The following is a 17,950-nucleotide window of genomic DNA, read 5'->3' on the forward strand; positions in this document are numbered from 1 at the left end:
TCTGTGCCAACGTTCATTTTTAGAAGGGTTGGGATTTTTATTTTATCAATGACAAAGAAAATATTGATATTTTAAAACTTTTATCACTTCGAAAAAATACTTTAGAGATAATCAATGAATATATGCAAAGAGTTCATATTTTGGCACAATGCGATAACGATTTTTTTTATTTTAAGACTACTGTATTTAACATTAAAGCCGCAAAAAAAACCCAAAGAATGTTTAATGTAGAATACAAAAACGTCTCCGATTGTATGACAAATGACACCTGACATGACAGGTCCAGTGACTTTATTGTTCGTTAATTTCATTTTATTATCTAAAGCAATTAAAACAGAAATCTATACGAACTTTGAAAGTGTGTACGTATCTGTGCATAGTCAATTTTCAAATGGCTTACAACATTTATTAAATTTCATGACTAAAAAGTAGAACAACTTTTTTGTTTTTAAACAAATGACACGAGAACTTAAAAATTGAACACTTTCTATTCATAAAAAATGTGTATATGTTAAATGCTAACCAAGTTTGAAAAGTAAATCAATTCCTTTCGCCGCTATTGTTATGCCTTAGCATGCCTGAATTTCTAAACGTTTGTATATTTTGCAGGAAGTCAGCCAAAATACACATAGTAACTTATTTGTTAAGACAATCTAAAAAAGCTGTGATAATGTTAGATCTAACATATTTGAAGCGGATTTTTAATGTTTTTATATTAAGTTTATTGATTATACATGACGGTATGTTTTTTGTTGTTGTTTTATTTTGTTTTTTTTGTTTTTTCATTTTTGTTATTGTTTTGTTTAAAGTCTAAAATCTAAGTGTTCTTTTGAACGAAGTAAGTTCCAAAATAATTTATCATAAAACATGACTTGTACAGGGTACAAGAAAGAAAATAATTAATTTATTTAATATATATTTTAGTATAATAATTTATAAAATATTAAATATATTGAAGGATAATGGCATTCTATATGTTAATTTGCAAACATTTTGCAATCCCTGTGGGTTCGAATACCGTAAGGGATCTTGATTTCTTACATGCGAGGAAGATTCCCTACTAGCCTACAGAAAGTCAGTCGTTCTATTTGTTCAAAATATGCCCGATTTGGATATCGTTTATTTATTTATTTATTTATTTATTTATTCATTCATTCATTTAGTTATTTATTTGCTTGCTTGCTTGCTTGCTTACTTACTTACTTACTTACTTACTTACTTACTTACTTACTTACTTACTTACTTAATTACTTAATTACTTACTAACTTACTAACTAACTAACTTACTTACTTACTTACTTGCTTGCTTGCTTGCTTGCTTGCTTACTTACTTAAACACTTACTTACTTAAAACACTTACTTACTTACTTACTTAAAACACTTGCTTGCTTACTTACTTACTTACTAACTTACTTACTTACTTACAACACTTACTTACTTAAAACACTTGCTTACTTACTTACTTACTTACTTACTTACTTAAAACACTTGCTTGCTTACTTACTTACTTACTTACTTACTTACTTACTAACTTACTTACTTACTTACTTACTTACTTACTTACTTACTTACTTACTTACTTACTTACTTACTTACCTACTTACCTACTTACCTACTTTCTTACTTTCTTACTTACTTACTTACTTACTTTCTTACTTACGTACTTACGTACTTACTTACTTACTTACTTACTTACTAACTTACTTACTTACTTACTTACTTACTTTCTTACTTTCTTACTTACTTACTTACTTACTTACTTACTTTCTTACTTACGTACTTACGTACTTACTTACTTACTTACTTACTTACTTACTTACTTACTTACTTACTTACTTACTTACTAACTTACTTACTTACTTACTTACTTACTTACTTACTTACTTACTTACGTACTTACTTTACTTACTTATTTTTTATTTATTTATTTATTTATTGTTTATTTTCCACAGTCAGCAGTCAATGTGATGGTACTGGACCTCTAGTACTACAATCATCAACTTCTCCGCAGTACTTTACGTCTCCTAACTATCCTTCAAATTATCTCCCGTAAGTTGTTAAAGACCCATCTCCCAACATCACTTAATTTATCCATGTCAATTTCACATACCAATGTAACCTGTGGAAAGTTATATAAGTGATGTGTATTTTTATTTCAGAAGCAAGCAGAATACATACTGTTACCAAATAAATTTATCACTGAGTCAAATCGTTGAGAAATTTTTATCTTATTTTCTAAAATTGTATGCAAAACTAACCATTATGTCCGACATCGTTATGTAATATGTCTTTATAGTTTGAACAATCTTTGGTTGGAAATTATCTGTTGCTTCTATTGATATCTAAAAATAAATTATTTATTCATTAAATACTTGTATATCTGGTTAATGTAGCTTACATGTGTCAGAATCAACATTGGAGTTTCAATGAGAGTAAATTTATCTTCTTTTTCACAATATTATATGCTCATAAAAAATTTTAAGACTGCATATAACATAACTTTTACTTTCCGATAACATACCAACAACTTATCTGCGTGTACTTCTTGCAAACAGTCGCATGTGTAGCTATTTTTATGATCACAATAATTATTAGAAAATGAATTATTTCCAGACAAAATATTTCAGAAATATTTTATTATTCAGTAACACAAATTGCTCATGGCGTATAGAGGCACCGACTGTTGACGATAAGATTATTATCAATGTTGAGGATTTCAAAATGGCAGGAACAACCGTGGATTATCTCAATGTATATGATTCATGTAAGACTGAATTCATAAAATAATTAACTTATAAATTAATTTATAATACTAAACTTCATTTGATTTTAAACTGATTAAATTATACATAATAGGATCAAACATTTGTTTATTTTTAGAATTGATAATCAAACTTATCATTTCATGATTTGTAAAAAGCTTTAAAAATGACCTTTTTTAAAAATTGTCCAAAGAACAGATTACTTTATATTTTCATAGATGTGGTACAATTTACTCATATTTCTTTATATTATTCTTTATTAAGCTGACGATTCTACTACCCCTGTGAAAACGATGTATGAAGCAAACGCTAATTCCTTCAATGCTTATGTAAGTACTACCAGTGCCTTGTATATAACATTCCTCTCAAATGATGATGCTGAAGTGGATCGAGGCTTCCAGATCCTCTTTTTCACGAGTAATCCAGGTATGTATCATACTTGAAAAATGAAAAAGAAATGACATAAGATATATTTTCTTCCATCCATCTGTCGTTACTGATTCTGTTTTTTTTTATTTATTGTCATTGTTTCTGATGCTTCTGAACCTGCTGCTGATTATGAAGATTGCGATAATGGTAAATGTAGCAGCTGATGCTGATGATCATAATGATAATGATAGTGAATTTGGTGGTGGATGTGGTGAGGTTGTTGATGATGATTATGGTAATTTTGTTGATGATAATAATGATGATGATGATGATGTGCACCTCTAGTCGTCATTATTATAAAAGTTATTTTCTCTTTTAGACAACCAAGCAGCATGTGGAACCACCTTAACTGTAACCTCGCAAGAACAAGTATTTATGTCACCAAATTTGCCACAGCCTTATAACGCGTGAGTCACGCTTACTGTTTACTTTGAATCTCATGAAAGTAATTTTAGTCGATTCTATGGATTTTCTTACATCAAAATCTGAAACAAAAAAATCTTGACATATGAAATGTTTCCATCAGTAACAGTCATATTCGATCATATTCAACAACTAATTTTGCTAAAATCTGCTACACATTCTTGAAACCCATTTTCTCAGTCTGTTTTAATTATTTAGAATTATTATCAACTATTCACTGCAGTGAGCTTGAAATGTAATTGATTAAAACAACAACTGAATTACTTAAACATAAGAATGGCAGGACACTCGTCAAAATGAAAGAACTTCTTATCCTATCAATATGACCATAAACACAATAAAATGTAATTAAATGACCGGCAGAAGACAATATTGAGTAGTTTGAAAAATTAGACATTGAAAACTTTAGTGTCTTTACTCATTGAATCATTTTAGGGGGTAGATAGGTTCGAACAATGTTATTGAAAAAGCCAACTCAATTCTATTATACATTCCGACTGAACATTTGTCAGTTACTTTTATCCTTAACTGGGATAAGTAGTTATAAATGTATTCGACATGTAAATTTATCGATTAAGTGGAGTATTATAACATCTTTAAGAAAAACTGTTTTTATAATAAATATAGATAATTATAATAAAAATCATAACAAAATCGTAACAAATAATAATTTCATATCGAATTTTATATATTAAATAAATTAACTTTCTTCTACAGGAGTATTTGTTCCTGGACATTTTCATCTTCAGCAGCAATTTTGTTTCAATTGAAGTTCCTGGATTTGGGAGGCTGTCTTCAGAGCCACATAACGTTCTACGACGGTTTGAATTTTTATTTTAACTTTCAGAGAAAATTGATTTAAAATTTAATAATATGCATCATATTTGCAGCATACTACACTATTTCCATAAAATGTTTCAAATTTGTGGTTCATAATTGTCTTAATTTAATTTGTCCACGGTAATTGATTTTCAACCACATTTGCTGATGTTATTTAATTCTAAAGTAAATCACTTTTTATACTTGAACATTAAATTCCCTAAATACTGATGGGAAGGTATCACTACCGTCCATGGCACGACAGGTTTCTTTATCTTTTTGTTGTCGCATTGTCTTGTTCCCTGTACTTTGAATCAGAGAAGTGATATTTTTTATTGTTGAGCACGACAGTTTTGTTGTGTTTGTGGTATGTAAATTTTTCACCAATGTTAGATTTTTACCTGAATAATATAACTGTTTATTTACTATTGATATATGTTTTCTTGCCTTCTAAACTTTTCATTTGACGCATATCTGTGCAGGCTATATGACTTCAGATCACCTCTTCAAAGTTGCCAATTATTTTACTTGAGGACTTCTTTCCGCTTTTTATTTATTGACACAAATGTCTTAAATTAACGATTCATATGAACAGCTGGTGTAATCTCTAACTTTTGCCATTTTTATCTTCATGTTGCATTCCGTTGATGACGATGCTGGGTGGGGTTTACTTAAAATAAATTGAGAAAAATTAGGCCAAATAAAACTGAGTAGGCAATATAGCGTGTTGTGGTCTTTAACGTTCATGTTTTATATATTTTACAATTATTGAATGTCTTTTATTACTTGCAATGGATTTCAAGTTATTTAACGGAAGCTAGATATTTTAGAAACTTTATTATTGAAATGATGTAAAAAATTATTTATTAAACAAACATAAAACATATAACATATAAAATTGTGTCCATTTAGGTCTATCCGATTCCGATCCAAAGCTAAAGGAACTATGTCACACTGCGCTTACATACACGTTTGACAACATTACGACGACAGGTACCGACGGCTATATTGCCTATAGAGTGACTGATCAACCAAATGATTATTATGGCTTTATGTTGGTGTACGGAGAAAGTCAAGGTAATGTTGTTGTTTTATTATTTCTTTCTTGTTTATGACTCTTAAGTAAATGAAAAAAACTTATAAGTACCATTTTATCAATGTATTGAACCGAAGTAGCAGCATATTAGCTTATTTTCACATTATAGAACATCAATTTGTATTTGGAACCAATTTAGCCATTTATTTGCCCTTATTAGAAAGCGAATTATCGATACATATATAATATATTCATTTATACATACCCGTGCCGATTTTGCAACTCCGTAAATATGGTATTGCACGGCCGTGCATATATTTTGACGTGGTATCATTAACGTTATACAAACATAGTGTAAAGTCGCGTTAAATGTTAGCGTTATACTATAGGCGCGTCTTTGAAAAATGACTCTTATTTCACTTTAAACTGTCTTTAATTAAGGTATGTGATAAATAGAATATTAAATTCGTGTAAGTTCATTACTGATTTTATTGAACTCGTTGAATAAAATAATACTATGCTCGCCAGAGGCTCGCATAATATAATTTTATTCAACTCGTGCAATAAATTTAGTATTGAAAATTACTATCAAGCAATGTGAAAATCGACTATTTTACTGTTTCTTTGGTTCAATACATTGATGTAAAGCTTTCATAAATTGCGAAAATAAATTAATATACTGATAGATGTGTCCCATATAAGGACATCTGGTTTCGTACATGGATACTTTGATATCATATATTGAAGAAATGGTATAAAATAATGTGATAATCATATTATATACTGCTACTTCGGTTCAATACATTAAAACATAAACATAAAATGAATAGATATATATATAATTCAGATTCACATAAGCATATCTGTCTCCATAAATGGCTACTTTGGTACCATATATTGTAAAAGAATTTGTATAATATATTGAGAAAATTAACTTAGATATTGCTAACTTAGTTTTATATAATTATTGTGACTGTAAAATATAATAATGGTTTTCGGTTATATTAGAAGGTGTTTTTGATTCACATGTAGTTGAAGTGAACTTATATTTAATCCGTATAGTACAATAAATTAAAAAATAACAATATAAGACAGCCATGGCCAGACCTTTTTGATTGATGCTGGTGGTATATGTATTTTGACACCATAATATGTTAAACTCAACGGCTAGTTCAAAACTAAAAGCACGACATGTGTACTTCTCTATTTATTATGTTAATTACTTTTGAAATAAGCGCTTTGGTCATGTTAATATGTGTAATTTGAACATGATAAAGGAACTGTTACATTGTAAATGAGATCAAGGGAATAAGTGTGTGAAGGAGTATCGTGAAAATGCGAATATGAATAAATGTGTGCTCCGATGTTTTGGAACTCTGCACACTAGCGGATGAGTTAGTCAGCACTGTTATGAATTGTGCTGAGTTAATAAGTTCTTCACATTTAGTCAAATCAAATTGATATTTCGTAAGTACGTACTTTGTTAATTAGTATATTTTAAATCAGTACTTGAATTTTTTTAATGAGTACTGTAAATATGTGTACTGTAACGGACGGTACTAGGTGCTTGATTTCTGTGTTAATTAGTCCAGTATCACTTTATATTTTGTATATGGTTATGAGTTCTGCATTATGTACTGAAAAAAATACAAAAAATATATGATGAAATCGTTATTCCCTTTTTGAATTAACACAAAGTCTTAACTGTAGTTCATCTCAACTTATTGTCTAACATTTCAAGTAACATCAACAACGACTTCTATCCCGACAACAACAACATCAGTTCCTACAACAACAACGGCTTCTCCAACAACAACCTTGACCCCTAATATATTTGATAATTGCACGGCTTCCGGAGCGTTCTTGGCTGCATCAATATCACCAAACTTTGACTACATATATTCGCCTGATTATGAAAGTGGAGCATATCCAAGGTTAATTTTATTTACAATTATGGCCATTCACTTATATTATTGTGATTTTCAACAAACATGTATTTAGGAATGTTGATATGGTATAATTAGAATAAGAATTATTTTATATGGATTATAAGGATGTTGAATAAAGGAGGTCCAGAGGCCTAAAAATATGTTATTATAAAGTAAAAAACATAGAAACCTCTAAATGGAATATATGCAAAGGAAATTAAGAAATATACTAGTTATTATATATTGTTCTTGTTCGGAATTTGGATTTTTATATTCATTGTTAGTCCGATGTTTTTTTCAAAGCGTTTAAACGCCTTTCTCTTGTTAATACAATGACAACGATTTTTTTGGAAAAAAACGAATTATGCGATTGATGTTATATCTTGCAAACATCTCAATTTAATGGTACTGTAACATTTATCTCGAAAAGATATTTTTGTCACGTCATGTTAAAAAAGAACTTCAGTGGAGACTGTTAAACATTGATCATATATATATGAAAATTCAACATTAATTCTAATTAAAGTTTTAGTATTGTGGCGTCTACATATGAAGCGAAATCAATATAACTATGTTAAACTTTGCTTTTAATACATATCGTTGTCACGAATATTACTTGAATTCGTCGTTTATATTGAAAATAGCTATAGAGCTTAGTTTTTGTTAACAATGAAAAAGCGAACCATGATACAATTTTATGTAGAAAAAGAAAGTTCACAGAAACTTGGTGCATTAATTTTTAAACTGCCTGTTATTTCGTTCCACTCTTTTAAAAATTATTCAATCACATCCAGCTCTAATGGATCAAAATATGTTAAATCAGGGATTGAACATTGTGTTTCTGCAACGATCTTTAAGAGAAATGAACTTCCTGCATCAGAAATTGAGTTGCGTCTTTTGATGCAAATGTCAAATGTAAATTATAGTTGTTTGAAGAGTTTGTTTCTCCATCAAAAGATTTGTGGATACATTGTAACACTTAACCATAAAATGATGGACAAAATAATTATGACCTTCTATTATCAGTGAAACTATAAGATGCAGATTAAAGAATGATCGTGTAACTTGACCATAACAGAGCTTTACTTGAATCATGGGGTTTAACTTAATGACCCTTGTCTATTTCAGTAACAAATATTGTAGATGGTACATCACCGCACCTGACAACTTTGCAGTTGAAGCCTATTTTGATGATGACACATACGGTATTGAAAGAAATACATACTGTCGCTATGATTATGTCATCTTTTACGACGGTATGAGGATTTTGTTTTGTATTTTAACAATTAAAGAAACATTCGTAATACTTTAACGTTTTCTTAAATTTGAAATTCTCATGTAGAATATCGTGAATGTTTTTTTGGTGTGCCGTATATTTCTTTAATATTTCAATGATTCGTAGGGATTTGTAGGAATATGACTAAAGTGTTAGAGTCACCGTAAGCTATATATCTCCTTCAAAATTTATTATTTGAATTTTTGATATGAAATTTTATAATAAATAATTACCAAATGATTGTATTAAAATGGCAGTGAATTGCCTAAAAACGAATGGCGCACGCACAAAATTACTGATTAATGGATAATGTCCTACTTAAATAGCAGAATTTGATTTGGTTCCGGAACATTTTATTCTGTTTCGTTCAATGTCCATGTGTGTTAGGTAACAGAAACGTATATGATGGAAATCTTTAGAAAATCGACCATATGATTCTAGTGAAAAAACATATGTTACAGATGTAAGGGTTGAGAAATTTTAGGAAATTATTTCAAAAGATGTATATTTTAATACCCCAAAAAATATTAATATCAATAAATATCGTACACATTAGCTTTGAAAACCCAATATATTCTAAAATCCAGATTAAGCCTATTACGTTGTAGGTAATTCGACAAAGGACACAATGTTAAACAAGTTTTGTGGATTGATTCGACCACCCACGGTTTATAGAAGTTCAAGCACTCAAATGTTGATCGTCTTCAACTCAGACTATATCATACAAAAAGCTGGGTTTAAAATTAGAATAAGGGCGGTTGACAACAGTATGTATACGTTAAGAATTTCTTTGTATATATAATTACACTTAAAGGCAAACAAGAACATGAAAGTGATCGTAAAGATTAAAAGACTTTTAAAATTTTAAAAGAGACTGACAAAGATTCCTGGACAGTAAACAATCATATGTACTAGATTTGAATTTATATATTTTATTATATTATACCTCATTTGCATACGCCCTTCTATATTTGATATGGCGTCATCTGGTCCATAAACCGCATACAGACCGGGGGCGGTCCATAATTCTTATATGGACTGGATGACGTCATATTAAATATAGAAGGGCGTATGCAAATGAGGTATTATATTTTATTTTGTTGTTAAATAATTCTTTTTGCTAAATTTATTGTTTTGTTTCGCATAAATTTATAAAATGTTGATCAAAAGTCATGATTTGTCTTTAAATTGATTATAAATTTTTATTATACGGTTTGTGGAAATTTTTTGACTGTTTAATTTGATTAACAAAAATTTAATGACAAAAGAAGAGCATGATATTTCTGCTGCATCGCTTGAAAATAATAATAAAAAATCGTACAAGTTTTTGAGATATTCACTCACTGAACATATAAATTATTATTTGAATGCAAATTATAATAAAAATGGCAGCAACAAAAGGGATGAAAGGATTTAGATTCGGTAAAATATAACAAATAAAACATGGCCTTTCGGGCAAATGCAATGGTCAGACCTAGGAAGGTATATGTCCCTCAGCTGCGCTTCGGGCCATATACCTTCCACAGTCTGACCAATCAGTCCGTAAACTTGCATATTGCCCTCTAGGCCACGTTTTATTTGTTAAATAAATCTTTTGTATTAAAATGTCAAACATTATAAAAATAATATACCTTTGACTTTCGTTCTTCGCTTCTTAGGCGCTAATAGAGCACATGTTTATGTTTAAATCTAGGAAATAATTATAAATATTTCTGGAAAGATAGCAAAAAAACGTAAATATGACAATAACATACTGAGTGTTTAGATTTCATGTCATTTGTTTTTTTGGAATACTGATCACATGGTCGAGATAGTGTTATATCATATACACAGTGCCTTTCCATTTCTACATTTATTTTCAGCTTATCCAGGTTGTAAAGCGGATTATACCGCAGAAGCCGTGCTTTATAATAGATTGGAAAACTACATTTTCAACAACTATACTTATATCAACAATATATCGTCACCAGGATTTGGAACATCAGACTACCCTCTGTATAATAATTATCATTTTTCAAAGTATTGTCCGTTTGCAACGTACTTTTTCATAAAATATTTTACATACATTATAAATATATATTTAAAACATTCAGTCTTGATAAGTTTATTTTTCTTTTTTATATATACATTTTAATGATCCCTTGATGCAAATTTAGTTTCGTTTACTGGTAAGTTTAATTACAGAAAACTTAGTCATTAAAACCACATTCAAAGGCAATATGCTTATGAGAGTAATGTTTGTTTGATTTTTCCCTTTTCCTTGAAGAAATTTAGTATATATATCGTTCTAATGGCATATGCTTTTGGTTGTTTACAGAAACGTAGAGGTATTTTGGTTGTTTTTCAACGCTAACACCACAGGTTACAGGATCGTCCTTGACATTATCAGCATAAGTATTGAGAGATCATATAACTGTATCTATGATCGACTCGTCTTGTATGATGGTAATATTTTCATATTTGTGCTTAACCTTTCATGGTTTATCAAACGAGCATATATTTTTAAAAACAATTTGATTAGTTTTCTCTTGACTTTTTAATGTGTTATACAAAAACGAATGTTTTTGAAATATTAATATTTAGTTTAAAGTATTTTAATACATTTATGTGCTTCGTCATTTATGTCTTTAAACGTTTTAAACTTTGTTCTTCAAAATAAATAGTTTAAACTTCTTATTTCTAATTAAAAAGGGCCATGTATAAAAGATGGTATCAAAGATACTGTATGTGGCTACTGGAAGAAACAATGGAACCTTGACGGTGAAGAATATCTTCTTCATTTCCATAGTGATAGTTATATTACACAATCAGGATTTTTGATAAATTATTATGCCGGTAAGGGAATTTGAATAAAATGAGTAGTTCAAAACTGTTTATACATATTCTATTAAAAAAATCTGATATAATTCATCTTTTTCCAAAAGTAGAGATACATCATAATGTATGTACTACAAAACATTGTAAAATATAAATGCTTGCGAATGCATACTAAAGCATACCATAGTAGTTTTATATACTGATTACTATCAATTTGAAATTCATTTTTCTTATATATGACATCTTATGAGTCCCCTACTGGTTTACTGGAGGGGAATTTAGGTTTATCCTCCGTCCGTCTGTCCGTCCGTCAGTCCGTCCGTCCGTACGAACCCAGAGGTACTTGTGTAACTTGGAGAACAATGGGTAACAGTAAATCCCTTTGAAAATTCTCTTCTGTTTTTTCTCTATTTGATCCTATTCATTCCGTTTTTACTTGTGTGTCTTTTTTAAGCCTTGTGTGACTAGACTTAAAATGGTCAAAAAGATCAAAGGATAAGTCACATTAGTACCATTCTGTGAGTATGTATGTCTGTCTGTCCGTTCGTCATTCCGTCCGTTCATAAAACTTGATCCCGCGATAACGCAAAAAGTACTGAAAATATTTTTATGAAACTTGATAAATGGATCGATGGCAGTATGAAAATTATGCACGTATTTTTCTTCTCTTCCTATGTTGAAAAGTTTGGTTGCTAGGGCAACAAATAGACTGAAAATATGGCAAATTTTACACGTAACCTGGATCCAGTGATAACGCAAAAAGTACTGAAAATATTTTTTTGAAACTTGAAATATGGGTAGATGGCAGTCTGGAAATTATGCACATTCTTTTCTTTTCTTCCTATGTTGGAAATTCTGGTTGCTATGGCAACAAATAGACTGAATTTCTAGATTTCTGATTCTAGTTTTTTACGTTTTTTCACTATAAGTTCTTTATTTCTTAAGGAATTTTATTCAAACTTTAAATTTAATATAAGTTTCTAGTCATCAACTTCATCATATGTGACAAGGTTTACAACTCTAGCACAAAATTTATTAGAATTTTCTCCCTTGAACTTAGAATTTTCATGAAAAACATATAATTTTAACATTCTTCTACTTCAAATTCAAAATAAACATTCATTATCAACACCTCCATTACTAATTGTTCTTTGTTACACTCACATGGTGTATGACGTCTTGCATTTTTATTTCAAGAGTCATCTCCTTTTTAAGAATTTTGCTTTTAAAAATGTTATATTTTGATAACAGGGATGTTTAAAAAATAGCTTTTGAGTGTCCTTCAGTCCGTCTGTCTGTCTGTACATAAAAAATGTTTCCTGTGATCACTTTTAAAGAACTTTTTCAACATATTTACTTAAAAAAGAGACATAAGTGAATAGTCAATGGCCCTTCAAAATGTTGCTGGGTTCTAACCGGTAGGGGACTTATGGATTGCTTGCAATACTATGATAATTGCTTGTTTATCAAACGATACACATTGTGAAAGCATTGACTATATCTAAGATCGTTTATTTACCATAATGTGAGACAAAATTATGCGGAAGTGTACGTTTTTTGAGAGCGGAACAATGAAATTAAACTTACTGTATTTGTTCTCAGAATGCATCTTTAAAACCCCAATTAATATGTCTTTAGATCTCATAATGTGTTATCTATTTTCCTGTTAGAGGAAAAGACAGTGCCAGTCGCAGACACGACATCAACAACCACGATTGGTCCCCCAGTTGGCGCTGTTGTCGACGCGGTTAAAGAAATGCTAACAAATTACTCAAACGAAAATCTACCAGTAAGAGATTTTAGTGAACCAGTACGAGCAGTTGTTGACTTCTATTTCGTTGGAATAAACGGACTTGACGAGGTAACATTTCACGAGAATAATTGTTTTTGTTTGTTTGTTTGTTTCATTGTACGCCTTTTCCAAACAGTATTTCAGTAATATAGGCGGGTAGTTTCCTAACCATCATTCCTGGAGAGTTACACTAGCACTACACTAATAGAGTTATAAAAACTAAACAAATTAAAGCTATAAAAGAACAAAAGATAAATATAATATATAAAACTTTTCAAGATTTGAGATTTTCATAACAGAAACTTTTAAAGACACATAACGTCTTTGAATATATTTGATCATAGATGGTCGTTATTCATTTCATATTGTCATGCTAAGGAAATCAATAGACAAATCCGTGATTCTAAAACGAAATTGAAATAAACGTTCCGTTCAGATAAAATGTGTTACCTTCATTGATTTCAAACAATAAACAATGAACAAGACATATACATATTAAATGAGTTAAATTCAAATTTGTAATTTAAATTCATGGCATCATTTGAATCCGTTATAACTTTTAATGTAGGTATCACAGAAGCTGACATCTATCGGACAATTTGTAGTGACATGGGAAGACCCAAGTCTAACATGGGACCCTACCAAGCGACAAGGTGTCGTTCAGGTTCTTCTTCCTCAAAACGATATTTGGAAGCCGGACATTGCATTGATAAATGGGTTCACCAAGATCACAGCCATGGGAGCAAAGTTCATGTTTATAGACATCAATTATAATGGATCATGTATATGGAAACCTTACCAGGTTATGGATTCTGTCTGTCATGTTGATATGACCCATTACCCTTATGACAGACAAATATGTATTTTAAAAGTATGTATTAAAAAGTTACCTAATGCATAAGTATTTTATTGTCAAAAGTAATGCCATGATAACATTTATTGTGCGAATCATTTATTTCTAAGAACAAGTTATACAACCATACGGTTTAAAAAGCACAAGTTATTTCTATTTCAGTTTGGCACATGGTCAAGTGATGACAGTCAAGTAATTACAGTACTAGGAAAGCTTGGGCTGCAGATGCATCCAAACTTCCAAGAAAACGCTGAATGGCGTTTAATTTCAACTGAAACAAAGCAAATGGTTAACAGCCTTCATAAAATTGTGGAGTTTCACATTACTTTAGAACGGAATTCATTATACGTGACTTACTACATGACAATTCCAATCATTATGTTGGCTTATATGAACGTTTTTGTATTTGCAGTCCCCTGTGAATCTGGTGAGAAAACAGGATATAGCATAACAATATTTCTTTCCCTGGTTGTCCTTTTGATTATCAACAATCAGTCTTTGCCAAATAATTCGGACACAACTTCCCTGTTCGCTGTTTATGTGTTGGCAATGACAATATTGAGTGCAATAGCTCTAATAATAAGCACGCTAGAAATTCGAGCTATAGCATTTGATGAAAGGATGTTTCCAATACCAAAACGCTTGAAGAAATTTATAGCATTTGTAAATAAGATAGAATCACTGGTTCTGTGTGACGATGCAGATAATACAGAATTTAAAACCGAGGTAGTGGAACTACGTCCTTACAGAAAAGAGAGTCCAAAAGAAAAAAGTGGATATAGAAGTCCTCTCCTTACCTCAAAACATGCAGAAACATATGAAAATGATGATATTGATGTATCTGAAAGTTACGATTTAAAAAACTCAGAACGGTTCGCCATGCCTCGGAATCGAAAAAATAATATAGTTACTCTTGAACGCCAGACTACATTATTCGAAGAAAATTCATTGATGAGACGTTCTGATACACCTTCATTCGAAATTCATTCACCAGTTAGTGATGTTCAAACTACCACTGAAGAACCTTTTACATCAAAAAATGACAACGTTTATTCCCGCAGCTCTCTGACTTCAGAAACACCAGAAGAGCTTTCCGATCACCCTACAAATGAAGAAAATGGTAAGGAAACCGATTCGCATTTTGAACAAGAATCAGACACATCGATGATACACCATTCTTCCGAACCACAGTCCAAATATGAAACAAATGATGAAGAAAGAAATATAGCATTCGACCCGTATTCAGAAACATCAAAGAAACCTCATACATGCAAACAGGATTCCAAACTGAAAAATGACAAGAAAGATGTCGATTCGCTTTTTGATTCGGAATCCCATTCACCGATGGGACAAAACCTGTCTGATGAATCTTTTACTTTAGAAAATGAAACTAATTTAGAAAACAAGGAGGACATCGATTCTCTTTTTGACCAAGAATTTGACACGTCTGTTACTAATGGCTGTTATTTGACATCAGGTTCAGAAAGTAAACTTCCGAAAAACAATGCAGATAATCAATACGAACTACAGGCTACAGACTCCGATAAAAATGGTTATTCTTTGCCACCGGAAAACGCTCAGACATTTACTGTTGAAGTCTCTCACTCTCAAAACGTAAAAGAATTTAAAAGAAATGAACTTGCGAATAAACACGACGCAGAAGCTGTTGGCAAATATGTTCAAACCTCTCAAGATAAATTACACGGACATCGCGATAAAAGAATTGGCAGTGGAGACGTCGTGCAAGAAAAACAACAGTCGGGCTCATTAATTGATGAAATAACTGAGCTGCAACCCCTGACGGCAGATGATGTTAAAATGAACAGGCCAATGTCAGCAACAGAAAATGGAGCTATATTTTTAAGCAAAAGCGTGTCAGACAGAGGGCTCGGAAGTGCTACAACAAGAAATGGGAGGGCATTGTCGGTTTCATTTGGCCGACCCGTTTTAACAAGAGAAAGTAATAGAGTTGTATCTGTTTTAAGCAAGCGGCCTTTATCATTTGTTAGTAGGACAAGACGATCATCCGCGGTTTCCCAAATTAACAACACGTACTTACTTTTTGATACTTATGATGAAGATGATAATGAACAAGAAAAAAGACTTAAAGAAGACAGTGAGTCCGATCACAGCAATGACCATTCGAGTGATGAGTTTAAAAGTAGCAGTCTTACAGAAAGTCTAGGAGAAAACGGTGACAAGGAGGAAGACCTTTCTTGGCCGGATCTTGTTTCCTGTGCAGACATTATTTTCTTCATAGTTTATTTGCTAGTGACTACGGTAATGTCTCTAGCATTATTCATTACGATGGTACAAGCTTATTGACCTACAGAAGTTATGTGAATTATATGAGCATAATACATTGGGTTTGCGTTTTGAATGTTGTGTAATAATGTTCTATTCGTGACTTCATTTTCTCGTGTCTTTAAGTAAATATCACATTTTATCATATTATTGAACTCTTGATCACTCTGAAATTGCGTATCTTTAGCTAAAGAAAGATAAATACTACTACGTAACTCTTTATCTTGAACGATTACACATGTTAATATGACTTCAGTCGTTGTATAGTTATCGTTTAAATTTGTACTGCCTGAGTTTGATTAAACACTAAGTAATCTCTTTTTTGTAACAAATAACCATTGACTTCCTTATTAAATACAATGTCTTTGAACGATATTGATGCTGTTGTTAATATTTTGTGTCTTTTACTTATTGTTTTGTTTTTTCCTTGTCTTCTTGACTATGTATGCCTATGCTATATTTCATGCAATAAACTATGTTTAAATTAATTTTACTTTTTTAACATTTGGGTTGTATTTTTCGTATCTAGTTCCAAAGGGGGCAGTTCATGTCGAAACAGACAACACATCTGTTCACTTTACAGTGAAGTTACTTCAATTTCATTTACGTCAAAAACTATCTTTAACGCTATTTTTATGGAGGCTGATTACATATACAAGGAAATTCCACAGATTGTTCTCAACCGCATTGACTATCTTAGTCTTCGGTGTATTTCATATATGACGCTTTGAACAGGCTTAACAGGCTTAATATATATTTCACCCAGTTGTTGGACGAGCGACAATGTTACATTGTCAATGAATAATATTTTAAAAAGAGTAGTCATTATGATGGAATTATAACGCATTAATGTCTTTTAAGTTTTAAAATAAATTTTCACAAATCATGGGATTATTTGCATTTTATTTAGAAACATCACAATCATAGATTAATATTAGTTTGAATTGTTGATATATGAAATAAATTATTCAAGCAAAGGCAGACGTTCATATTACAATCATAATAAGTTCATAAATACAGGAAATAGAGGTAACAGTAAAATGTGTTGAATAAATAAAAACTTCAGCCGTTACATCAAAAATCAATCGAAAGACATATTCTTTCATTTTAAAATGTGTGTTATAGTAAATTTGTTGAAAGTGGCATAGAATGAGTGCATAAAAACATAAATCAATTTAATTGAACATTTGTAGCTTTGCTTTGATTAGTTCTCGGCAAAACGACTTATGGAATCATTTAGGTACATTTATCTTAAAAAGGGACTTTTCAGACGCGAATCAACAAGCTGAATATTTTAAATATAAACGTCGGAATGTGGTTAAAATGAAATATTTGTATAAGACCTGTTTAGTTTAGCATAGATTAATGATAACAGCAGTAATGTTTTTACTGTGTGCGATTGTTTACCTAGATAATCATAAGAAGTAACTTTAACATCGGTTTCCAAAAATTCTACATATAATAATAATTATATTTATAATAAGTTTCGCAAGCTAACGTTTATCAACATT

The 17,950-nt window shown here is 30.7% G+C and overlaps 1 protein-coding gene across 1 annotated transcript; it reads left to right on the plus strand.

Moving 5' to 3' along the window:
- Positions 1–489: 489 nt before the first annotated feature.
- LOC132737496 (uncharacterized) lies at positions 490–16,927 on the plus strand. The gene is made up of 16 exons (XM_060724792.1): positions 490–740; positions 1,953–2,049; positions 2,646–2,764; positions 3,027–3,188; positions 3,511–3,598; positions 4,332–4,435; positions 5,346–5,510; positions 7,211–7,403; positions 8,526–8,653; positions 9,282–9,440; positions 10,536–10,668; positions 10,991–11,118; positions 11,365–11,508; positions 13,161–13,351; positions 13,851–14,153; positions 14,298–16,927. The coding sequence occupies exons 1-16, from the start codon at positions 575–577 to the stop codon at positions 16,458–16,460; spliced, it is 4,443 nt and encodes a 1,480-aa protein (XP_060580775.1). The 5' UTR covers positions 490–574; the 3' UTR covers positions 16,461–16,927.
- The last annotated feature ends 1,023 nt before the right edge of the window (positions 16,928–17,950 follow it).

The sequence above is a fragment of the Ruditapes philippinarum genome, unplaced genomic scaffold (genome assembly GCF_026571515.1).
Source record: "Ruditapes philippinarum isolate M1 unplaced genomic scaffold, ASM2657151v2 ctg765_1_1_1_1, whole genome shotgun sequence".
Classification (NCBI taxonomy): domain Eukaryota; kingdom Metazoa; phylum Mollusca; class Bivalvia; order Venerida; family Veneridae; genus Ruditapes; species Ruditapes philippinarum.